General features: G+C 35.4%; 2 protein-coding genes across 2 annotated transcripts in view; both read right to left on the bottom strand.

Moving 5' to 3' along the window:
• The window catches only part of LOC129219091 (rap1 GTPase-activating protein 1-like), a 64,442-nt gene extending 44,646 nt beyond the window's left edge, over window positions 1-19,796 (bottom strand). Inside the window, exons 1-2 of the mRNA XM_054853410.1 lie at window positions 19,725-19,796; window positions 15,445-15,654 (exon numbers count right to left, since the gene is read on the bottom strand). Coding sequence (XP_054709385.1) covers window positions 15,445-15,654; window positions 19,725-19,796 — 282 coding nt within the window. The remainder of the gene's footprint in view (window positions 1-15,444; window positions 15,655-19,724) is intronic.
• Window positions 19,797-21,085: 1,289 nt separating this feature from the next.
• LOC129219090 (uncharacterized) overlaps window positions 21,086-27,165 on the bottom strand; it is a 410,480-nt gene continuing 404,400 nt past the window's right edge. The window contains exons 4-5 of the mRNA XM_054853409.1: window positions 21,456-21,546; window positions 21,086-21,135 (exon numbers count right to left, since the gene is read on the bottom strand). Of these exons, the coding sequence (XP_054709384.1) occupies window positions 21,086-21,135; window positions 21,456-21,546 (141 nt within the window). The remainder of the gene's footprint in view (window positions 21,136-21,455; window positions 21,547-27,165) is intronic.

Genomic DNA, 27,165 nt, shown 5'->3' with positions numbered 1-27,165 from the left:
TCAATCAGAATCGTTTTAAACCAGCAATTACATGCTAATTTCGCGGCTTAAATGCCCCGTTTTTGGATCGAACTTATTTCATTGTAAAAGATAGATTTTGGAATAAGTTCTTTGTCTGGCTGGGGTGTTTCTTTATTTTTCAAAGCCGCACAAATATTACATGACTCCTCTTTAATGAATATACTATAAGTTTTTAAAGCAATTTTTTTTAAAATAATTTATTGAAATTTTAACTCTAGTTTGTTAGCAATAATGGTTTCGTATTTTACTTTATTTGGTCAGATATTTCATTAGCAATTGGCGTGATCTTTCATTGTTTCTGGAAAGATAAAAGGAAACTGGATAGTAAAATTTGCCAAAAGAAATTTTTGAAGGACTGTGTGTCACTTATTTAATTATTAAACCTGCTTCTGAATTATTTTAGCTAATTAAAATACTATTTGCTAAAATATGCAGTGCGAATTTGCAAATTTGATACAAAATAAAGAAGTTAGTAAATTTAGAATTTATTTTACGATTTAAAAACAAAAGAATAGTTTAGAGAAGTTGTTTTTTTTAAAGGATTTTGATGGAGACTACACTAGCAAAAATTTCAAAAGAAGGCATTTAAAAAGAATTTCAGTCTCAATTTAAGGGGGAACATTTTCAAGGGGGGAGGAGAGGGGGCTCTAAAATAGTGAGAGGGGATGCTATTGCCTTTAGGATGAGCTTTCCTAACAAAAGTTTTTGCATAGAACAGCCTGTGGTTATTTTGTTGTTAAAATGTTTCAGTATTTTTCCTAATATGATTATAGCTAAAGCAAGGGGGCCGATCCCGAGCGGAGGAGGGGGGTTGACGGTTCATGGAGGAGACTAAACTAACGAAATTTTTACAGAGGGTGTTTCAAAATGATTTTAGTCTCATAATAGGGAAACTACTGGGCACTACTGGGGGTGGGGGAGATGCTGAGTAAAATGGAAAGGGGGGATACTTTGCGTCATTACTCTTAGGAAACTTCCATAGATTAACTATTAGCGTATATGTTTCTGTTATGTAGACAATCAGTCTGCCATTTCGGTAAGTAAATATTTCAGCAATTTAATTTTAATTATTTACTAATGCGGGGCGGGGGGAGGGAGTATGGCTCTGTTTATGCCTTTCAAATTTTTACAAAGTGTGCTGTAAAAAGATAAAAGTTTCATTTTGGGGGATAGCAATTCTGAGGGGTGGGGTGCTGCGCAAAATTTGGAGATGTAAATGAGTTGAGCGTTCGCTCTTGGGGGAGGGGCATTCATAACTAAACCATCTGCATTTTTCAAAACCTATCGGCCATCTCGAAAAGTAAATTTTCCAGTAAATAATTTTAATAACTCAAGTAAAGCTAAAACAGGCATGAAAGGGGGGGGGGGAGTGGGCGTAGTCAGGGTGCAGATTAAACCATCAAAACTTTTAGAGGTGTTTAAAAAATATTAAAGTGTCATTGAGTAACTTTTTTGGGTGAGGTGGTGCTTCGTAAAATTTAGGGAAGGGGGGAGTGCTCTGTCATTCTTGGGTGGCGGGGGGGGGGGGGGATGATACCCAGAACTAAATCTGCATTTGAAGATCTGAAAGCTATCGGTTATCTCGATAAACCAGAGATTCGCGCAATTTACCCTCAGCTACACAGGGGTGCCGAGGAGGAGGGGAGGGGGTTATGGCGCAGACAGCACCATTGAAAATTTTAGAGAAAATCAAAGAGTTCCATTCCTTAAGTCAATGGCGTCAATAGGGAGCAGTCCGTCACGGGTGTCACCCATCTGGGGGGTAACACCCAAAGTGGAATTGCAAGTTTCTGAAAAATATGAAGATAAAATACGTTTTTAAGACTACAAATTTCAAAATTTTCCAGAGGTAATCCCCCCCCCTGGAATGCCCCTCTTTCACCCCACATCATGGGGTGATTACTATACTCAGGATTAGGTTCATATTGTTTGTAATTGAACTGAAAATTGTATGAATTTCATGCTTACAAAGAATATTAAAACCTTTTTTTTTTGTCGAGGGGGAGGGAGGGGGGCATAACACCACAAATTGGCTCCCGGGTGTCACCCATGTAGGTACGCTACTGCTTAAGTTTCTCCTCATCTTCGGTAACTTTGAAAAGCGAAACATTTTCTTTGCCTGATCCGTAACCACTTTTGCACGCTGGTATAAACCAAGATGTAGCTTTTTTTTTCTCTTAATATTCGACTTTGACGTGTCCATTAAAATATTTTAAAACTCTCATAATTATTTTACAAAATGCGGAAAAACAACATTAACACATAACCAAATTATAACTAAATCCTGCATCAACTAATGTGAACTCCGTCAAAAGTAACGTGCTCTCTAACCGCACTGCCCTCTAGCGGAATTCCTCAATTTCGTCCTCAAGAATTGCAGGGAAAAACAGCGGCGGTTGGTACACTACTCTTTCTAGGCACTATACCTAAAGGGAACATGATCCCCAACCGTTTTCGCTAGATTTTCCTTAAACTCTGCCCACTGAAGATTCACATAGCTATTGTCCAATCCGGAAGAAAAAACTGCTTTTAAACTCTGCCTAAGTGCCACAAAATCAGTATTTCTGAAATTGGGAACAAACCTAAAATTCTCTACTTTGTGCATATCAAAGTTAATCCCAAACCTAATACTGTTGTGGTCACTATCTCCAATGTGTTCCCCTACACATAATCCTTGAACAGAACCTTCCATGTCACAGAAAACTAGATTGAAAATCACATCCTGTCGAGTACCCTGAGTTACAATTTGATCTAAGAAACAGTCACCAATTACTTTCAAAAATTCCTCTTTTCTCTGCTATTACTGTGGTAAAAATTATTCCAATCAATTCCTGGAAAATTAAAATCTCCCATTATGATGACTGACACCTTGCTTGAAATGTCACTAATAATACTAAACATCTGTTCATCTTGACCCTGGCTTAAGTTGGGTTGCATATAAATGTTCCCTAAACGTAATTTTTTGTCCTTATTGCTCATCAACTCCAGTCAAATCATATCAATCTCATTAGGTTTATCATTAATTACCAATTCATTGCAAGTTAAAATGTCTCTGACATAAAATAAAATCTCACCACCTCTTTTACCTACTCTATCTTGTAATAAATCAGAATTATTTTCGGTAGCCCATGTCTCGGTAACTCCAATAATATCCAACCTCTCGTCTATTATTATGCTTTTCAATTCTTCCATCTTGTTGCTAATACTACGAGCATTGGTATAAAAAATCTTAAGTAAGCCCATCTTACTTTCATTTAATGCACTGCGATTATTTGTATCCCAACTGTTGAAATCTTTTCTCTTATTAGCCACCCTATTTCCGCTTCTACTAAAGTCCCAATAGTTAGTACCCTTTTGAATTCTGCTCCTTAAACCATGCCCCCCATTCCAACTTAGCTATTTGATTCTGAAGTCTCTAAAACCAAACCATTAACCATTTTAACCCTCTGTAGAACTCAGATGCAGGCCATCCCTAGCAATCCAATCGCGTTTACATTTACTCCACACATCAATAAACCTGATACTACGCTTTACGCAAATTTCCTTGAGTACCAGGTTCATACAACTAGCTTGTTGGTTTAACCAACTCCTATGCACTCCATATCTCGGAGGCAAACCAACCACTTGGACATTTGTCGAACTGTTGGTCGCTTTGTCCAACAGAGAATCCCACTCTTTTGTAAACTCATCGTTGTTACTATGGCCTACTTCGTTAGTTCCTACCCACAAAGTAACTACATCCTCCTTATTAAATGCCCCCTTCTTTTCAGCAACCATATTTTCATCTCTCACCCGAGCCCCTGACAAACAACATCTAGCCACCTTACGTCTAACTCTGCCTATTGAGTTTCCCACCTCGCGCACCATTGAATCTCCCAAAACTATACCCTTTGTTTCCCAGTCTGTTTCCTAAGCAATAACTTCCCCCTTTACCTCTGGAATATTCCCACTATCTAACACACTGCTAATGCTCACCTCCTTTTTGCTAACTTCCCCTTTTCCCTCTGGACTGTTTACCCCATCTACAACCCTACAGCCTAATGCTAACTCAGCCTCCAAAATAATCATCCTAATTCTGATTTCTGAGGGTTCAACACACTTGGTGCAAATCCTTCTCAGATTCATCCTTCCCCTTAAACAAGCAGAACATCTGACATAAGTCACAAGAAATCCACTTGTCCCCTTTGCCACTCTTAACCTCCTTCAAAATGCATATAACCCCCCATTCTAGCTCAAAATGATACACTTAAAAAGTCAATACAAAAATGCAAAATTCAAGAATTAATAAGTAAAATGTCTAAGAATATATAATCTAAAAATTTTCATTACTGAATGTTGAAAATAAAATATTTGTGTAAGAGCTTTCATTACATGATTTAACAAAGTTGAGATCACTTTTCCACCTCAAATGACTTATAATTTCAATGAGTTAAATCGAAGTTTTCACTTACCTTTGCAATTCTCAAGGCTTGTAATGAATGATTTTCATATACAAGGGGTATCACATCATTAATTATATCTTGCTTTCGCCTAAACGTTAAAGAAATATTTAAAATCAAAAGAAGAAAATGAATTACTTTTAATATCAATAACACAAGTATTTCAATCAGTGATTTCCCATTTCAATAAACTTACAGTGTCGTAAAATCACCACAATTGTTCATTTTATGTCAATACTTTTTAGAAATGAAAGAGTACGTAAATGACTTTTAGATTTTTTATTTTATGATCAGCAAAATGTGATGACAATAATTCACTTTTCTGAACCAAAATGAGATTGCAGAGCATAAAAAGTAATTTTTTTTAAGTCACTGATAAAGTTATGACTGTTTTTAATCATAAAAATACTCCATAGCTGCAGAATTTGAAAATTATTTTAACAGAAATTTGTATTCGTTCAATACACAAAGAACATCAAGTTCATGAAAATAAAATAAAGGAGTGTAATACTATGAAATGGTAGAACCCAATTTAAAGACATGAATGTCCTAAACCTGTTAATTGGAAAGCTTCTTCAGCTTTATTTATTTTCTCTACAGAGAAAAAAATTAACACTCTTAGATAATGTGACCAGACGTCGGAACAGTCCCCGCTTTTTGTCTTACTGTCCCGCTGCAGGAATGTCCCACCAAAGTGTCCCGCTTTCTCGAAAAAGTCCCGCTTTTTTTGTTTAAATTCCGTCACACAAGAAATATAACATACAATCTAGATTTTTTAAACGCTTTTTCGATTTTTTGCTGTCAGTAAATGGAAGAACGCCATGTAAAATGTTATTCTTTAATGTTTAATACGCTGAACTACCTCCACCATGATTTGGATTGAAGAGGAGGAGCTGTTAAACATCAGGTGTTGGCTTCGTAAGGGGGAAAGTAAATTCTTTTCATTCATTGTGATTGTAACTGTTACACGTTGTACGATTATCATAATTTTACGAGATGGGTAAATGTAAATGCGTTTTGAATGACAACTTGAAAAATATTAAGCCTGTGGAAAAAAAAAACTACTCTCCCCCCCCCCCCCCCCCCATCATGTGTCCTGATTTTTAGCTTGAAAAATCTGGTCACATTATTCATAGACTAGTTGCCATGATAGATAAAGCAAGGTTTCAAAATGTGAGACTATTGGTCTATTGCTCTGTTAACAGACATGTTAATCAGATAAGAGCCTTGTATTTAAGTTTGTGTTCTAGATCAGGGTTTAAATTTATGTAGTTAGCAGACAACCTTCTTGAATCCAATTGTATCCCTAGTCAGTTTACTCATGAGACTTAATTTCAGGCTCAATAATTTCACAGGCACTATTTTATAATCAATATTGGTGAGAATGTATCCTTGGTTGTTTCAAATAATGTTCTTTCTCATTTATAGAATTAAACGTTGGAGATGAACAAATAGTAATAAAAGAATTAAATAGTGAGAAATTGTAATACAGTGAACTCATAAGAACATTTCTTGGTTCAATGTTTTCTGTAAATAATTTTTGCTTATTGAGATAGGTGCAGCAGCTGCTTTCTTGAAACTGAAGCTGCAATGTCGGGTTCTAGGTAGAGAAGTTTTATTCTGGTCTGCTTGACTTTCATATCTCACAATCAAAAAAAGCCTTTTCACATAAATATGTAGAGCGAACAGAATCAAATGTTGCAGAAATTTTAGAAGTGCCAGGTAATCGAATCTGATTGATCAGTTTTATACAATTGTAGTTAAAAAACAATTCCAACATGTTTTCTTGAAATAAAAATAAATCTGAAGTATTTTAGTAATTTACTTGTAGAGTGTATTTCAAGTCTAGCTGCTAGAATCAGTATTGATGTAATATTTCCTAAATCTGCTTTTCAGGCACATTAAATGTTCAACAAAAACCTATATAGATATGATGTAAAATAAACATTGGAAACTGAGGTTATTCGCCTGGTGGACAAGGGTAAAACTTAAAATGTGTTAAATAATACAACAAGAAATCTACTGTGAGCAGGTAAATAGCAGTATTTACGAAAATAGATTTTACAGTTTTTACAAGAAATGCATTTTTGACATCCCAAATACCAGAAAAAAGTTTCAATGATGGATAGATGAAAAAACGACAGGAAAACGAAAATTTGTAGATAATGCTGTTTACCTGCCCAAGAGAGTATTTATCACTTGAGAAGTTCATATTCATGTCAAACTATCAAATTACCTTAAAATCACTCGAAGGTGCTCTCTGCAGTTTATATTTTCATATTTTATAGACATCACAATAGGTCCTATGTTATTGTCATTCAAAATAAAATTATAGTGCTCCTGAAAAAAAAAGTGAAAATAATTTCAGAAAAAAGTATACACATAACAAATACAATTTCAGCCTCTCTTTCCCAAATTTTAGTTATTCAACTGGTCAAGTCATGGGATCCTTTCAAGAAACTTCTTCACGGCACTCAGTGGCAGTCCTTTTCGAATATGCAGCAACTGAATAGATTAAACGATTTGATTTAGAAGAAAATGTGAAAATGAACACTGAGACCATGAAACCAAAATGAATTATTTGACATTTCCTAACAGCACAGACAAGGATGAAAAAACATTGAAACCCCTCCTTTTATGAAATCCAGACACAAGAATGTTGCTTGAAAAATGAAATGATGGCGAGAGGGGCTCAGTAGAGCCAAGCACTGCGACCAGAGGTCTATTGCACTAAAGCCCAAACAGTAGTCCTAAAACAGACCAGTAGCTGAAGCAAAGATTAGCAGGCATTTACTGAGAATATCATAGATCTCCCAAGGTTCAAGCAAGTGGCGGCCAAGGTGTTCAAACATGTAGGCAGAAAAGACGTCGTAATCACACAAGATGTGTGAGCAGTTTCCTCATGAAAGCGACAGTGTCTACAAATTAGGTCATCAGGAATGTTGCTCACTGAAATAAGGTCTTTTTAAGACTTTAAATATTGAGGAAGATCACCACTCTTTCTTTCTTTTCTTCATTTAAAAAAACTGATATAAAATAATAGAAGACAAACGAGTGAGATTATAAGGGTTACAGTTTTATCTTTTATTAAAACAACAAAGATATGATGCAGGGGCACTTTGTGCAGGAGTGTCCACCTTGGGGGAGGGGGTCATGGCACAAAGTGCTCCATTGAAATTTTTAGTTGGGAGGAGGTTTGAGGGTTACTTTTCTCTTTTTTTGGAGGGGGCGTTCTTGATTTGAGGGGTTATTCATTATGATATTAAGTGGGGTGTGCCCTTGCTTTTAAGGTGTGGGTGCCCCTGCTTTGTGGCACCCTTTACCGCTCCCTGTGGGTTCACAAAGTAACACTGTACCCACTTTGGGAACACTTGAATTAAACTACGTATTTTAAAATAAGAGAAACAGTTATGCAAGGTTTTAGCATCGTTACTAGATGATTACAGACTATATCTGAATTAATCTTTGTCTTACAATGTAAGCATTAAGCAAGGACTGGTTTTTAATAATCATAATTTAGAACAATATCGACACTATCTCTCCATCAAAATTGTCACAATGCTATCCAACAGGACAGCTAATAGTGGAAGTACTTAAATATATAAGCTGCACCAGCATATTTTTATAAATAATTTATTTGAAAGTCTACAGAATAGACCACTAAAATTAACAGAAAAAAAAATGGACTCATATCTAAATGCCGATTTTGAAGGACTTATATTGCAGAACATTTTGCATAAGGCTATTCCATATATATAATTATACTAACATAATTTTTAGCCAAAGTACTTTTTCAATGTCAGTACAGTATAGTTTGTTTTTTTTTTTTTTTTTTTTTTTTTTTTTTTTTAATGAGAAAAAGCTTATAGCTTACTACAGGAAATTCAAATTTTCTGCTTACTGGGTACAATTTTAAAAACCTTTTTCAGTAATCCCCTCATCCTGATTTTATTGTTAAGGTCTTGTGAATTAAATGAAAATGTCTAGTCATACAATGTCCTACTCTTGAAAGCTGAATAACTTTACATAAAACTATAGTTTTAAAATTTTAAATTTAAAAAATAATTAATATTAAATATTAATTTTTAAATCAAAACTACATCAGAGCAGTTTTTTAAAAAAAAATGTCAGCAAAAAAAATCTTTTTTTAATAGTTCAAAAAACAGACGCGCAAGCAGGGACAGATACAGAAAAATCTTTTGGAGGGGGCACGGGAAATTGAATAGCCCCCCTCCCCCCCTTGATGTTTCACAACAAAGTTTTAATGACTTTATTTTTAAATGTGCATTTTTTAAAATTTTTTTAGGATTCCTTCAAGTTGATGAATCTACTTCTAAGTACATGAATATTATGCACTAATATACTTTTAATGTGGACAGAAAACATCTTTAACGTTTCAAGCCATTTAAATACTAAACCCAATATAATGTCACCAAGATGCTAGACAATGAGAGGCTTTACTTAGGAATTCTCATAATGATTATAACACGAGGGCAAGGTTATTAAATAAACCCATACCTCACTTGAGATTTTTTAAATCAATTTATGAAGAAACATAACATATAAGTTTCACTGAAGAATTCATAAACTATTTCCGTATGAATTTCAAAACAGTTGCTGATTTGTTCTTAAAGCGATGATACAGTTAAAATAACATATTGATACTTCATGCCGTTTCCATACAAAATCATGGTTTTTCCAAGAAACTGCCATATAATTTCTTTCATTTTGCATATTTTATAAGCTGAAAAAGAAATCTTTTATTTCGCTAATAGGTTCCTGGATCAAAATGAATCTTTTAGGTGCGCCTACACATTAAAAAAAAAAGTGTTAATTATTGATTCCATCAAAGAATTAGTGGACGAATCACGATAATACGGTCCCTTGAATTCGAAACCAGCGAGTTAAATGTACTCTGCAACTCTGACTCCCGTAATACTCCAGTAATATTTCTTTAGCAAACAAAAATGCTTTTATTCAAAATATGCTGTGTGTGTTTTGTGCTCTTTTTAATTAACTACGTAAAAGAAATGCAAAAGAATTACTAAGTAAAATTAATTCATCCTTTTAGGGGGGCACGGGCCCCCTAATATCCGCTACTGCGCGCGTACAAACGAAACACTCAAAGAATTTGGATTACGATTCATGGTACGATGCCCTGTTAAAATGCAAACAAAGAATCGCTACTTGCACTGGTTGCAGTTACATTTTTCAAAACACTCCAATGCTAATGACGTGACGTCATTGTTGGTATAAGAGCCAACCCGCAGCAAACGGAGGAGTTTCGAGTCTCCGGCCTCCAATACATCTTCTATTTCTAAAAGAATTCTTTTAAAAGTTTTTCGGTTAAAATTTCTCTAAAAAGAAAGTGAATCATTCATAAGGCACGAAATTCTTTTTTTTAAATAATATTCCCCGGACTTAAGCCTGTTGGGTTGTGTTCGACAGCCATAACCGGTAAGCTGTTGATTGATTGAAGCATATGATCATTAGCTGTCACGTGATCGGTTAACCGGTAACTACCGGTTGAGCACGTCGAACGCAAGCTTGGTTCTTTGTCATTTTCGTTTCCCTCACGGAGTAAGAAGAAGGAGAGAAATGTCCTACGGATTTGCTAGTGTAATAATAGTGGCAAAAAATAATGGAGGCAAGGCACTAGTATGCAGACCTCGACATAAATACAGTTGTAGTCAGTTGTGACTCTTGAATAGAATAGAATAGAATAAAAGTGGCAAAGATTGTTCACTTTTTCCAGAGAGCGCTGTCGGCGAGCCGCTCCCGACAATCGCAGCAGATCAATGTAAATAACGCTAAGTTTTTCATTTTTTTAGAGGCAGCTATTAAAGCAAAAAAAGGAAAAAAACTACTGAAAATTGGTTGTAATAAGGGGCCAATATAGTGGACGATGTACGGCTTTCGTCCACAGGAAGTTAGCGCAGTATTTTGATGGAAAAATTTATTTTATTTTTCATCACCAACTTGCCGAATTCTTCTGCTGTTAATATTGCGCTGTGCGATGTTTTATTTATTACGAGTTGGAATTTTTCTGTTCCTGTAAATAACTGACGAAATGAAAATGTAGTACAATTATTTACGTAAATACATTTTTTTTATTAGTTGTAAATTTCGTGACATGTTTCGAGAACAAATTAAAGCGAAAAGTTTTCACGACCTTTAACAGATAAAAATAAATAATAATGTTCCATTTACTTTACTTCAAGCTGATATTGATTATAATAATTTCATTCATGTATTTACTAACTGCTTAGGCAGAATTGTTATCATTGTTTTTTATTGTTATTGCATTTTTTTCTACAACCAAATCGAAAAAAATCGGGAAATCTTGTTCATTTAAAAAGTACATGTACAATAAGAGTAAATTGTAATTTTCGAAAACTTGATTAATTTCAACAAAAAACCCCACAACTATCTCAAAAAAGCTTTCCAAGTTATAATTTTTTTAATAATTGAATCAAGGCCAACCTCTGCAAAAGATACATCTACATTTTAAAAGTTTACAACAGCCATATCTTCAAAGGACTCGACTTTTTTCCCAATTTCTAAAGCATATCCTTTCGGCCAGCGGTTATTTCCATTCAAATGTTGGAGTAAATGGCGTAAATGTAATTCATTCGGGAGACATTCATAAATAAGCCATTGCAAAGAACATCCAATAGAAGTCTCAATTTTTCTTGTGACTCCACTTTTAAAACCTGTATTAACAACTGTTTGCACTTAACCTACAACGCGTTACTTACAAATATCATAATTTTCTTCCAAAAAGTTTATATGCGTATTTTAATGTTATGAGAGCTACCAGACATAGGAGTTACAAGAATATCATACTTTGATTTAAGTTATGAGAGTAAAACAACTTGGTCTTCTGTTGTCTTTCTAGCTTTATTTTTTCATTAATTAATTTGAATCAAAATCCTGAAAAGTGTTATTCCTCATTTTTCTTTTCGAGTCAATGGGGTTTTTTTTTCTTTTCCTTCTGATTCACATACAAATGTGACGACCAGCAACAGGATCTGGGCCCAGCTTGGCTAGCCCTAGGTCAGTTAGTCCCAAATGAAAATCAATGGCCCTCTTAAAGCTATCTACCCCCGTACTCATTACAGCCGCTTCCGGTAAACTATTCCAAGTGCCCCAAACCCAAGTAAAGTAATGTTTTTGAAGTGATAACTTCTTATGGGAGGGCAAACCGATTTGTGACATAACGCGTAACGGCGCAACTCTCATCTGGCATTCCTTTCGTTCGCGCATACGACAGAAGCGCGCATGCTATGAGAAATTCTGTTTCTTTACTCTTTGGGTCAGCTTTAAGAGTAAGTGATAGTAGAAAAAGCAATGAAACTAACAGAAGTTGGATGATCGTCGCAACATAACGCCATCTCCTAACGAAAGGTGAGTTTAACAATACAATTTCATACCAATAACATTGTAAACAATATATATTCAAAAAAGCATTTAATCTTTAAATTTATTTTCAAAACAAAAGCATTTTTGCGATTAGTTATACTCAGAGTTGCCAACTTTTGAAAATCCAAAATAGTAGCAGCATTTTTCTGGGGGGGGGGGGGGCCGCTACCGCAGATTTAAACGCAGTGATTAACTGTCAACAGTATAAAGAACAAAAACAATGATACTTAACAAATTTCAAATATGATGAAGAAAATTTTTTACGGAATTAAAAAAAAATTATATTCTTCACGGAATTTTTGGCAGTTTTACCGCTTTTTTGCCGAAGATTCAATGACTGGATCAGCGTCGCGATCTAAAAACCGATCAATCTTTACACCATGCAACTTTCGAAGAGCAATGCTTGTTGCGCAGAGACCGTCAGCACACGTGTAGAAGTTTGATTTCCTCAACTAACCAGTTTAGTTTTCATGCTTTCTTTTTTTCTTTTTTTTTCACGTTCTTCGGATTATAAATTAGAAAAACAGAAATTCGTAGTTTTTGGACCCGCTTTCGTAGCTTCGTAGTTTAAAGCTGTAGTTTGTAGAAACTACGATTTTTTCGTCGCAGTTCCAAATAATGCAAAACTGCATATCGTCGCCTCATAGCAACAGTAGAATATCTTAGTGTTATTCCTGGGAGAGTCCGAGACGACGGTATGTATATACACTATATATATACTCTGAAAAATAATATGTCTGGTGCAGTAAAATATGAAATTTTTGTAGGTCTATAATATATATAAACGTATATATACATTCAGTCAACTCTCGAAGTCAACACCAGCTAAAGCCTACAAATATGGGAAGTTCCCAAAGTCTTCTTTTGTGAGCAATGACAACATTGAACGGGAAGATAAAGGAATATTCGAGTTATGAGGCTATAAAACTTTGAATTATCAATAGTACAAATATATATATACATATATACATATTGTATATATATATATATATATATATATATATATATATATATATATATATACTCCTGTTTGAAAATTGCAACACCACGAAGGACTTACGCGAGTGAGCTGAAAATTGCAGGAAATGTATAGTAGGGCATGATATGAAAATGATTAGAATTGCAGACCGGTAGCGTATGCATATGTTGAGCATCACCCTCTGAACGGCGGATCTAACCGAACATAAATAGACGGCGGTAGAGAGGCGTGTATGATTATCGGTAATTATATGCTAGAGTAAACGTTAACTGAATCTTTACTATGCCTCTTCGACGAAAGAAAGCGAAATTTGAGCAAATTTCGGAGTTTGAACGGAGCAGAATCGCCGGCCTTCGTGAAGCTGGATTGTCTTATCGTGCAGTAGCCGCTCATGTGCAGCGTAACAGCAGCACAATCATGCATGTTTGGAAGCAGTGGACGGACGAGGGTCGGACAGCTCGGAAATCCGGAAGTGGACCGCGAAATGTGACGTCAGCTCGCGATGACAGACACCCGGTGCGTATGGCGCTGACGGACCGCACAGCTTCTTCTAGACAATTGGCAGCACAGTGGTCAACAGCTAGGCCCTGTTTATGCACACTCCGGCTTCACTCCGGGTTGAAGCGGAAGGTGGATAAAAGGGGGATTGCAGCCGGGTTGATGGGAAGAGCCGTTTTTGTCAAATCGTGGATTCTCCTTTACGTTTCCTTACGCTTTCGTCTCGGTGCTATCCCATCGAATGCTGCAGTTGGATTCTTCCATAATTAGAAGAAATTAGTTTCGAAACAAAATCACCAACGCAAAAAGAACACGCACAACAACACCAAAATAAATACACACAAGGAGGAGACACGTGACCACGCAATGCACTGTGGGGAAAATCCGCCAATAATCCTTCAATGTAGGTGGAGGGAATTCCCTCCTGTATTGAACGCGGCTTGAAGCCGGGTTGGATGTATAAAACGGCCTTATTCCGCGAATCCGGGTTGACGCCGGGTTAAATCCAGCTGCATAAACAGGGCCCTACAGTTGTTTCATTGTGTGCTTCATCAATTCGGAGACGTCTGCTGCAGCGTGGGCTGCGCGTAAGGATTCCTTTGCACAGGATTCCTCTCACGCAAAACCATCGCCGCCTGCGGCTACAATGGGCCAATGTATATAGGAACTGGCGTGTTGATTGGCAGCAGGTCGTCTTTTCTGACGAATCCCATTTCAATTTGTGGCACCATAATGGCCGAATTCGTATCAGGCGCTATGCCGGTGAACGGCACATTCCGGAGTGCATTATCGAACGCCACAGTTGACGAACATTCAGAGTTATGGTCTGGGGTGCCATAGCAAATCTTGGACGATCCCAATTGCTTCGAATTGTGGGCAATTTGAACAGTACTCGATACATAAACAAAGTTTTACAGCCCCGAGCTATTTCTTTCCTGCAAGGATTGCCAGGGGCTGCATTCCAGCAGGATAATGCCCGTCCACATGTCGCCAGGACTCTCAAATCCTACCTTGATTCCCAGCATTTGCAGTTTCTTCCTTGGCCTGCATATTCCCCGGCTATGTCACTGATTGAACATGTTTGTGATTTCGTTGGTCGGCGTCTCGCTCGTGATCCTCGTCCTGTTGCTTCGACAGACGAACTTTGGTTGCGCATACAAACAATATGGATTACTCTTCCGCAGGCAGATATTCAAACTTTGTTTCACTCCATGCCGAGTCGTGTAGCAGCTCTCATTGCAGCGCGTGGTGGCCACATAAAATACTAATTTCTATCTTTTTATTGTTTCTCTTTTTATTGTTTGTTTGGTTTGAAAAAGTAATCATTAATTTGTACCATTACCACTCAACAGTGTATTAAATTTCATTCAACTATGATGCTTCCTTCATGGTGTTGCAATTTGCACAAACAGGAGTGTATAAAAATAAATATTTTTTTTTTCACGAACATAATTTCGGATGTGGTGCTTACACGAGTGAAGTCAACACTCTGGCTTTTACAGTAAAACACAGTGGGGAAAAAGAACCATTTCAACGTTTTTTTTATACATTTTTTAAAGGAGAAAATACTCTTTAAGTCTTCCTCCTTGCTACAAATGTTTATATATTTTTTTGCTTGTCTCCTATCTAGTCCTATCTAGAGAAAGTTCAAAATTAAAATAAGACTTCACACTCGAAATCAAAATCAAATCCATAAAATAACTGAAAAGAGAAAAAAATGGGCAGAGTTCACTTGCAGAAAGCGATGTATGATGGCGGGAAAATAGGTCTAATAATGGAGGTCATTTTACGTAAGAAACACAGCCTTGAGTAAAATATTAAATTTTTCTCACAAACATTCATAAAGAAACTGAAATATGCAACGGCAAAACTAATAGTTGTTTAGATTCATATGTTGAATGCATACATTATTTTGCTAATGACTATTTCTGAGAAAAACTTAACATTGAACTCAACGTTGTAAAAATTTGAGTTTTTACACTAAGTTCTTTTTTCTGACAAGAAAAAAATGAAGTCAGCATACTTTCGAAATATTTACCACTATTTCTTGAATCAGAATGTTTAGATCTAAAAATCAAAATATACCTTGTTGTAGAAATGCTTCCTGTAGAGAGTTGCATTTTCATCAACTTCAAGGTGACTTGTAAAATTATTTGGTACAGCAGAAGTTCCAAAAGTGAAAAAATCTCTTGATTTATCACTTTGATAGTTACTTTTTTCATCACCGGAATCTAAAAGGTACCCCCCAGAAGGAGGTAATACAATCATGGGATATGGTCCACCACTGCTGAGAATCTATAAAGACATGCAAACCACAAATTAATAAGAAACTATATCAATCATAGAAATAAAACATTACCAAACTCTGAAATTCAATAGGAAAAACAGAAACGTCTGTGACCATTTTTAATAATCGTATTAAATGATGGTGCAGTGTAAAAACGATTCAGAAACGTTCCTGGAAAATAATGGGCAGCTGATATGCAAAATTTCTGCTAGTAACATATCTTGCAAACAACAAGAATGATTTCCACTCTCTCTAAGAGTCAGCAACTTTCCTAAATCATCCTCAAATCATTCAAAATACAGAAATATCTCGGGTTAAAGCCCCGAGGAACCTCCAGAGAAACCTTTAGTAGGTTTTAAGTAGTAGCTTGGCGCCTTCCTGATTTGCCAAGATAGCTCCAAACGCATTATTGCAGCTAGGGCCAACGCTAAGACAGAATTTCAAGTACAGTGAAACCTGTGTGAGTTGACCACATGCGGTGCACCACTTTAGTGGTCAACTTAAACAGGTGGTCAACTTATAGAGGTTGATTTACATGATGTAGATTAATTATGTGCTTAAAAATAGCGGTCAACTTAGACAAGTGGTCAACTTACAAGGGTGGTCAACTTTACAAGTTTTACTGTACCAAGCATCTCACTTACTTGCAGTTCTTGCAAAGCTGCGGAATCCAGAGACTTATTCGCTCTCATTGGGAGCTTAGTCAATCTGGATGAGCCGTAATCGAGCTTAAGCTGATACAAATAATAAATACGCTCAGTTAATCTTTAAACTGTTTCTCTCAACAGTGAGAACCCGCATTCGCAGGGCCTGATTACTGAATAGGCCAACTAGGCCCAGGCCTAGTCCCCCCGATATTTAGGGGCCCCTAAATGGCTGAAATAAACTTTAGTCAATGGTTAAAATTGTTTCAGCCAATGGATAAAGTTATAAAGTTTGAATACAGGGGGCCCCAAAAAAGTATTTGGCCTAGGGCCCCTTGATATCTTAATCGGGCCCGGCGCATTCGTGCAACTTGGAGCAATTCAGGAAACGTTTTGACAAAGTTACTTAATTTTCACAGTAAATTGGCGTAAACCTGTGAAATCCAAAAACGTTGCATGGAAATTACTAGTAACGTTTCGGAATGTTTTTCTGTCTTGTAGAGAAGTGTGGTGTACCACTGACGATACTGTTGCGAAGGTGGCATGAAATACTTTCAGAATGCATAATATTACATCTTTGCCAGTTTCACAACCACGCCAAGTTGATAAACCATTTAGAACCGAAATAATTCTACTGCATTATTTCTCTTTTATGGATGCTCCTACTAAATTAATAAGATCCCACTTTTTTCTTTGCACTCAGTGAAAAATACTTGCTATAATCGCAAGCACTTCTTTTGTTGAAATAAATGGCAGCAAGAATGCATCTAATCGTACTAACGCGGTGCAGCCGAGTTAGAGGAAAATATGACTTTTTTTAAAAATTAAAACAATTATTTTCTCAAAACTCGCGAGATAGTTTCCTGTAGAACGCGTAAATTTCATATGAAATGGCAGAAATTGGGACATTTCATTCAAACAAACATGATGCAAAAATTTCTACTCAACTGTTGTCGGAACACACAGCATATGATGAAAGATTTTTTTTTTCAATCTATGCACATTATTTTCACAGTGAGAACGAAACAGGTGCTCCAACTGATTTTGCTCATACTATTGGACCAAAAGGAGAAAGACTTTCGCTTAAATCATGTTTAAAAAGACATCAGAGAAAGCGTAGATTGCTGAGATTGACAAAAATATTTTGTCGTTGATTTTTTTGTTATTATTTAAAGTTGTATGCTATTTAACAAAAATAATAATTTCATTTTAAAAGAATATTTGCAGCTTTTTATGTCAGTAGCAATCAAAACAAGTGTCACATACGCTATGAAACTGTAATTTTGAAAATGGTACATATTGTTTTCTAAATTTGGAAAATTAAAAATTAGCTTATTTTGTTTCAGGAGACGTAGCATGTTGTTTAGGAGTTTCAAGCAATTGTTGCTTTGGAAAGCTGTTAAATACAGTAAGCTCTTAATATACAGGGTGTCCACAATAAAAGTGGACCAATAGCTTATTTCTAAACCGTTAGAGATAAGCGTATAGTTCCATTTTGAAAAAATCTTTAAATTGCGCAAGGACTCGAAATTCATGAAATTTTCGTCAAAAAATCAAATTTTGAAAAAGTTACAAAATTTAACTTTTTATACAGTCCCTCAGTCCTAGCAATGATAGTTAGTAAAACATTCCGGACAAATTAACATTTCCAACTAAAAAAAAACCACTCTTCTACGACCAAAATTGACAGAGTTATGAAGTTTTGAAAATCACTATTTTTGAAGATGTTATGACGTCAGCGAGTGAGCTCTTAAAGGCACGTATGCGAATTGACAAAGTGTGTTAATACGTTTAAATTTATTTTGGGCCTTGTTATCGGGGGCAATATTAACGGTTGAAAACACTTAGCAAGTGCTATTTATAACTCAAAGTCTATTTATGGTTAAAAGACGGGGGGGGGGGGGATTGAAGTGGTTTGTCGTTTTGTTTTATGAACCTCTAATTTCCGTCCCCAGAATATCATTAAGTAAATGGACATCTTTTTAAGAAATTCAAATCAAATATTATTCTTTAAACAATTATGTTCTCTTTTTTTTTAGTTTAATGTCAGGGGATTTTTTGCGCAATCACGAGTTGTTTATTATCCTCATTTGACCAAAGTTGATGTTGCTCTTATTTTTCAGATTGCTATGACGACGGTTGTTTTTAATATTTATTTAGGGAGAAAAATTTTCGTCGTCATAGTTACGAATCATCTGTGGTTTGATTTTATTCATTTTTTTTCAGGGCTTAACTCAAGCAGACGCTATTAAAAAAAACAATAAATAAATAAATATTATAATATATAAATAAAATATAAATAAATTTATAATTAATTTGAATTCTGAAATTTTGAATTCAAATCATGTTTTTCGCAATTACGAGTTGCGACAGGACCCTACTTATTGAATCACACCGCCAGTTCAGTCAATTTCAGCCGAGGACTGCAGTTTCGTGCTTATTAGCATTCATCAGCCCGGCATAGCAGTGACTGAGCTGGAGGTGGAAAACCTCTTAATGAAGCCAAGAGTGGCAAACAAACTGGTAGCTAATACAGAATTAGCACTAACCAGACGAGTGACCATAACAATATGCGAGATAGCCCTTCTTGAGAGTTATCTCGCTGAAGTCATAAAATTTTCGAAAATAGTGATTTTTCAAAACTTTATAACTCGATCAATTTTGGTCGTAGAAGAGTGATTTTTTTTCAGTTGTAAATGTTAGTGTGTCCGGAATGTTTTATTAAGTATCATTGCTAAGACTGGGGAGACTGTATAAAAAGTTAAATTTTGTAACTTTTTCAAAATTTTATTTTTTGACAAAAATTTCATGAATTTTGAGTCCTTGCGCAATTTAAAATTTTTTTCAAAATGCAACTATACGCTCATCTCTAACGGTTTAGGAATTAGCTATTGGTCCACTTTTAGGGTGAACACCCTGTATGAATCACATACACAGATAAATACCAATCTTTATATTCGGCTGTGTAAAACAAAAGCACCGGGATTAAACCTTCGCGGATCAAATAAAAAAGAAATTAAATGAATTCGATTATTCTTCTCTTTTACAGCATATTTTGAGATTTAAAAAATATGAAGAGCTCGGGGCAAGAATGTGATATGCTGCTGATGTGAATTTTTCTTAGGCCAATTTCAAACCTATAAAAATATTAGTAGAATTTTTCAAAGGTATTATACAGTCTATATTCTGCAATACTAAAACTAGATATTTTTTTCTCCAAATGGCAAAATCCACTGTCATGTTTATTTCCGTCTTAGTTATGAGAAACAAAAGTTTTGATCGAAAAGTCACTTCTTGTGACTTGTCACATCTCTGTCCATAGCCCTTCACATGTATATTTCAGGGCGTTTCCCGCCATTTTTAAGCGTTTTTTGTATTTCTATATCAATTACTTGCCGACAGAGTGGTGTAGTGGTTAGACGCCGGTCTCTTACACCCAAAGGTGCAGGTTTGGTCCTGGCTCCGGTCGGTGGATTTTTAAGTTGCAGAAAATTGACAGTGTCCATGTCGTATGATTATGCGGCATGTAAAAGATCCCAAGAGCACTCGTTTGGCTTAGAGTGTTCTTGGCAAAATTAAATTCCTCGAGCACTTTCGGGTCAAATTGAGCCCAAGTGCTTCCATCTCGTGAGGAAACTGAGTGTCAAAATTCTCGTAGTAACAGAATCCGTCGATAGTGGTGTCATATGAAAGAATGGATGCTATTTCCGGGGAAAACTCTAGGTCTGCAAAAGGCACTGCTCCTAACGCAGCTCCATCAGAAAAAAAAATAATCATTTACTTTTTCTTTACGTTTTAGGTTATTTTCCGCGTTCAATCATTCAATACCGGAAATTTTTATTACTATTTTTCTTTACAGTCATTCAGAATAACTTTGAGACATTCCGGGTGCGTCATTTCAATTTCTTGACCGTTGTATTTGACTAGAAACTAAGAGGCTTAGTGCACCCTTTTCCCGGCAAGGATATGAAAAGTTTTATTTTGCAATAAAAAAAAAAAAAAAAAAAAAGAAAGTTAGCTATATTGTACATACTTCATTGCATTATTCAACAATTCCGAAAGTTACTGTTTGGAAGCTTATATTTGGAAAAGTTGAAAATGCTCTTCGTGCATTGTAATATTCTAAGTGATATTATGAATGATATAAATCCTTTGATACTGTCAAGTACAGAAGGGAGCTTTTAAACATTTAGAAATTTTATTTTCCTGCATTAAAGTTGCACTACTTTTATTAAAACAATTTACTTTGCACAGGGGCGTCCCGAAATTAAATTTTCGGGAGGGCGGAATTTGCCGAATGGAACTCCAAATTTTGCCGAATGATGATAATTTTGTTTCAGAAGGCTAAGGAATTTGTTTAATTGCTTGGGTAATTTGTCAGACCCTGTAAGGTAACGGCACCAGTAAAAGACAAGGAGTAACAGACAGTCATAAGTTTGGATTTAAATAATACGAATTTTAGGCGGGTTAAACTGATGTTGCTGTGGCCTATGAATACGGTGCAACCATCTAGTGTTATCAGAGTGAATTTCATGATCCAGTTGGTAATCAAAAGGCAGTGGTGGAAGAGTATGAACAGCTACCAGAGGTCAGCTGGTGTTTCATGTACATTTGAATTTAATAAGTTCTTTAGTTCTAAAAATAAAGAACTGTTGCACATTTTGAAGAAATAAAGGGAATTTTGTTCAAGACTCATCCTTTCCTCATCCTATCTGTTACTGGGTATCATCAGATTTTTCGGTGCCTGTTACTGGGGGGTCAGATCTTTTTTCAAAATTCGGCATACAAAAATAGATTAGCTAATTCCGAGGATCCAGAAGCTGCCAAACGTTAGATGAGATGTAACTGCACGAGAGAAAAGTAGTTTAAAAAGTCTAAATTCATTAAAAGACTCAGAAAATTGAGTTAACCTGAGAGCGATTTCTTAAGCATGTCTGTTACTGGTGCCGTCACCTTATATGTTACTGTGAAAAACCGAAATTGGAGAATGTCAACATTACCCGGTGATTCACCAGAAATATTCGTTCATTCGCTGATGTGAATGTTTGAATGTTGATATTCACTGGCAAAAGTTGTCTTTCACAGTAACATATATATAGATAGAGGGATGATATATAAGATAGATAAATACGATAGATAATTACGTACTTTTTGCAGTAGCTCACTATCCCGTCTAGTGACTTGTGTAGAATATTGATCACACTGCTGCCCATTGTACTGATTAGAGTCAGCGACAGGAAACACTGCTGCCGGCAGCTAAAATAAAATAGAAAAAAAAACAATATTACTTTCCGGTTTATTAGTACTATTGACAAAATGTTTTCCTTCAAAAAGGAATTCGTCATTTTTTACATTTTTTCGTTAGTTACAACTTTAGGATATTTTGGTCAGAACGCCAGTATCCAATACTAGAAAGAGTAAATATTTATGTCGCCTGCCTAGTCTAGTGGTCAGAGAAGTCTGACTGCGACAGGAAGGTCCGGGTTCTAATCCCGGCTCGGGCGTGGACGTACTCTCTCTCTCTCTCCTGTCCCTGTCCTTTCTTTGTGTGAATGTGTTGTTCTGCTGTGAATGGTTGCCTACCCTATAAACGGGTCCGTATGGCATGTGTGTACTGTAGAAGTCGGACTTCGCACCAAATGACGGTACAGTTGAAAAGGGGAAGCAACGAACCCCAAATTGCCAGTCTAGCTGCCACACGACAACAACAACAGTAGATATTTATAAGTAGTATATGGCTCACAATTTGCAGCAAATTATAGATACGACTAAAGGTGTCATTCATAGTTCGAATGTGTGCTTTCATTTGCTGATATAATCAAATTTACTTTAACACTTACAGGTCCTACTCGCATACTCACCATTCGAGAATTAAATTCATCTCATCGTAGTTGCGCATTTTCCCTAGAATACAACAGGTTGATTTTTTGGCTTTGTGTTTGTAAATTATAAGTTTAAATTCATTGTGATGAATGTCAACACTATTAAATGACTTTTTTTCCTTTGTTTACTGTATATAACCTATAAATTCAGTCAAAAACAAAGAGATTTGGATGCCTCTAATGCAACGGACATGTCTTTATTTCTAATGTATACCGTTATTATTATGCTGCTTATGCTACTATTAATTTTTGCTGCATTTAAGTTGTCCACGCAGATATGCAATATTTTCAGCTACCTATTTTTGAAGACACGATGCATAACAAATTTTTTTCATTTATTTCTGCAACATTTTTGTATTTATATGAATATGTTTTATTGAATGTTAATGCAGCTTGTTAATTGGAGTGTCGCTTGGTAGATTTTACTCGGTTGCATTGGGAAGCAAAAGCTCAACCGTTAAAATTTCAACAAACAAAAATATCACGAACAGGCACTTGCTTCGTTCAAATGTAGAAGGAATTTTCACCCGTCATATCTTGATGGGCGACTTTCTAGTACCTTTAGAATTGTAAAATAATCATAAAGTTTCCCCTGCAATACAGCGCTTCTAATTTATTTTGGTGTTGTTCTCAAATAAACTTTTTGACAACGCATAAAATATCTTAAAAGACATACATATTAAACTTCTTATCACGATAAGAATTAGCAATGCAATACAATAATTACACAATTAACAATGCATACTTTCTTCTTAACTAAGCAATAAAAGCTTCTTACACAGGATTCAATCACTAAATCATATTCCCGTCCGAGTAACTACAACTAGGTATCTGCAAATTTGGAAAAAATAGAATGCTTCACTTTTCTTCAAATGTTTTGTTCCAAGGAAGACATAAATACTTTCAATTAAATGTAATTTAGAAATGGTAATCCAATAACATGTGAATCAAATCTTTGTCGTCTCTAAAAATCGTGAAAAAGCATTAATTTGTCGAGTTTTCTTCCCGAAGCAGTAGGAACAAAGAAAAAAAAAAGAAAGAAAGAAAAATTAATTTGAATTTTGTCATCTTGAATTCAAATTATGTTTTTCGCAATCACGAGTGTGTGTGGGGTGTGTGTGTGTTTGTGTGTGGGGTGTGTGTGTGTTTGTGTGTAGGGGTATGTGTATGTGTGTGTAGGCATGTGTGTTTGCGTCTGTGTGCTGGCATAAGTGTGTGGGTTGTGTGTATGAATGTGTGTGTGGGGGGGGTATGTGTGTGTAGGCATATGTGTTTGTGTCTGTGTGCAGGCATGAATGTGTGGGTAGTTGTGTGTGTGTGTTTGTGTGTGTAGGTGTATGTGTGTGTGTGTGTGTTTGTGTGTGTAGGTGTATGTGTGTGTGCGTGTGTTTGTGTGTGCGTGCGTGTGTGTAGTTGTGTATGTATGCGCGTGTGTGTAGGACATGGATGCAACTTGGAGACGGCTTTCGCTATAGGAGCAGCATCGTGAGGAGCTGGTCGACGGTGATGCTGCGGAGGGTGGCGGTGGGAAAATAAAATCAAAGGACATCAAAACAGTCAAGTGAAAACAATAAGCAATCGTGATTGCTCAAAAAAAAAAAAAAAAAAAAAAAAAAAAAAAAAAAACTAAATTGTAGTTAGCAATTTGCAGCACGATATATGAATAATAATACACATATAATTTACATAAATCAAATAATGTAAATGATAACATTTAATCAAGCGCGATAATCTTAGCATAAAGATATTTGCAATATTATACATACGTATGTGCATGTTATACCTATTTGAATCATCTATTGACAGCATACCTTCTTAACTTGTGGAAAAGATGATTCTTTAACCATAATTTTCACTTAGCTTCCCGAATTACCTTTTGCACTTAAGCAAATGCAACTACAAAAACCAAAATGAAGAATAGGACGATAAATCTTGACGATAACAACATGATATCGTTTAGTCGGTAATTCTGGGAAAGAACGGCTTAAAAGATATGGGAAGAAAATATTAAAGTGATAATGTTTTCAATCCTTGAAAAGCTGATAACAAATACTTGAGATTCAGTAAATAAGCATGTTATTAAACAGTAGTCTGCTGTTGATAAATAATAATGAAGTTTAAAACTCATTTAATGAAGAAATAATCAGTTGATTAGGTTTCTTAAATGTGTAATTTGAATATCTGGTTGACTGAACCTTTTTAGGTTAATATAATGGAAAAATTAGAACGGAATATAGGATATTTTTATCGAATATTTTTTTCTGCAGGTAAGTCCGTTTCCAGTTTTCTAAAACTTGCTATACAGATGAATGTTGGAAAAAAAAAAAAAAAGTAATGTGTAAGAAAAAGTTCTTATATTTCCTTTGGCTACTGGAAGCGATTGGCCTCCTTTCTTATTTTCAACATTGTTATAAGTTCAAATGTTTCCCTTTGTGATTAGTTACAAAAAAAAAAAAAAAAACCCATCAAAATTGCACTAATAGCATTTAGAGTTATAGACACGAGTTACAAGGAACCAACCCCATTTACAATGTAAAACATAGGCCATATGGATAAAAAGACATCCATCTCTTTTTCAACGCAAAAAAGGAGCTAATGTATGAAAAGACAACTGATAAATGCATTTCATCAGGCGTCTTTTCATCCGTTAGCTCATCATTATTGTTTTTTTTTTTTTGTTATATTTATTTTTTAGCATTGAAAAAGGGGTTTCTTGTAATTTCGAAGCACGTGTTTGCAATTTCTATCGCTATTTGTGCAAACTTAAAGTAGTTATTTCTTATAAATTGTAATTAACGCTAATATAAATGCTCTTTTATTTAATTTTAATAAATATTTGAGGGAACATAAGTCAATATTACTCAAGAGTGTTTTTGTATATCCCGTTATTTTTTAGAAGTTGGCAAATGGGGAAGGAGTGCTTTGGGGTGACACCCCATTGCATCTTCTTATCGTTGGTACCATTAGAAAGAAGATATTTTTTCACACAGAAATATTTTATTCTCTTGTAATATTTTAGCGGCTCCTTAACTTAAAAATATTTTAGCGTCCCTGTGCGGCCGCATAGTTTGCCAACCCCTAAGCACGGCCTGTGGAGTGCTTACGTACGTCGAAGATGTTTACGGCTACGTTGAACTAAATTTTCCCAAAAAAACGACACTCAAGAAAATCACAACGGATTGACTTACTTTTAATATGAAGTATACTTTCAACAGATACCCGAAGTTCTTCTAGTCTATTCACAGTATTAGCCATAGTTATATCGGCAAATAAAATTATTTCTAATTTTTACCTCTTTTTTAACTGACCAAAAATATTTTCTCCTGTTAAGAAAAGAGAGTAAAAAAAACAAAAAACCCCTTGACATTCAATATATCTGATGGTTTGAATTAGACCTCATACCCATATTTATAGAGTCATGTTGATGAATTGATGAATTTGTAACAAAATTGAGTAAAATTTACCGGTTGTTCTTTTGAAAATCTACAAAATCGAAGAGTAGGACCAAGATGAACAAAAATTATCCAATCACATGGCATTCCCAAGTAATACTTAGATAGTGAACGTTGCAAAAGTACTTTTTTCGGGGTGCGAAGTAAGACGATAACAGCAGAATTTACAATATTAAATGCAAGAAACAATTGTTTGACAGAGTGATCTCAACATGACCTACGGCTCAGTGTTCGTTAGCATATAGTGGACAAAGAGAAATGATAGGTATCAATCTACAGGGTCTGTTCAATAAGTATCGGGACTGGTTCGCTGTATCTTCAACGGAGTGGTAGAGGGTCCCTACCAGAGTCACCCTACTGTTTTTGCTTTTACACATAAGTCCCACCATTTTTTTTAAATGTAAAACTATCATGTAACCACTTTTATGCAAACGACGAATATCATTGCAATATAACCATTAGAAGACAAATCTGTTATCTGGGTAGAGTAGCATAAGTAAGAATTGCGGGGAAAAAAACAAATAATAATAATAATAATAAAAACGCTGCGGGTGTTTAGCGGACAAATTTGGTGTGTTAAAGTGAGAAATCAATTTCGCATATCTCTCTTAAGGAGTATTTATTTACTATTTACCCAATAGTGCTATAAAATATTTCTCTTTCGGGAGGTCGCGTCTATGTGGACTAAAAATATCATAATCTCAACACAAAATAAACAACGCTTTCACATGAACCTATACAACAAAAGTTCAATCGAGCACAAAGCAATAAAAAAAGTCAAATGTAGAGTTTCGCTTTTTAAAACCAGAAATCCACCCAAGAAATTTTCTTTTCTAGTCTAGCCTCAAATTTCTAGTTAACAGAGATTAAGAAAATGTAATTTTAGAGTATAGGGATGCCTCCAGATTTTAAATCTGTCCTAGAAATCAACAATAAGACAAAATATCAGACACGAAAATTGAAAAGGAACTAAAACTATTTTTGTATACAAAAAAAAAAAATCTTTTCGAAAATGAAAGCTTTCACCAATAAGCTTATATCAATAGGATTTTCCCAAAACGACTGCATTTGAATGAATAAAACGTTGTTCAAAAGAACAACAGACTAAAAATTGAAATTAACATGATCTTGATATATAGTCCATTGAGCAGTTTGAAAAAAGGTCTGTAACTTTCATTTAGGTCAACAGATGGCGCCATACAAAACTGAATGTAACGCGATAAAGCTTAGATTTCTATGAAAAGATATTCCTGCAGATTTTGAGCACCCACGGAGAGTGCCTTACAAAAAAAAAAAAAAAAAAAGTACACAGGCCAGTCATTTCAGAGGGTCAGAAGGGGATAATTGCCCCCTGGCTAAAAGATATCAATGCATTTGCCTTTTCGTGGGTGTGGTTTTCGTTGGCCTCCGATACAATATATGCATAGTAAGTACTCTTTGAGCTAACTGGAAAAATTTAAAAGGATGGGGCCTAATAACTATACCTCTAGTCAGAAATAATACTTCAAGAAATTTAGAGGAAAAATTTTCTTCTTTCAAAG

The sequence above is a fragment of the Uloborus diversus genome, chromosome 3 (genome assembly GCF_026930045.1).
Source record: "Uloborus diversus isolate 005 chromosome 3, Udiv.v.3.1, whole genome shotgun sequence".
Taxonomy (NCBI): domain Eukaryota; kingdom Metazoa; phylum Arthropoda; class Arachnida; order Araneae; family Uloboridae; genus Uloborus; species Uloborus diversus.
The sequence above is the reverse complement of the archived record's forward strand: the minus strand, read 5'-3'. Positions and strand labels throughout refer to the sequence as shown.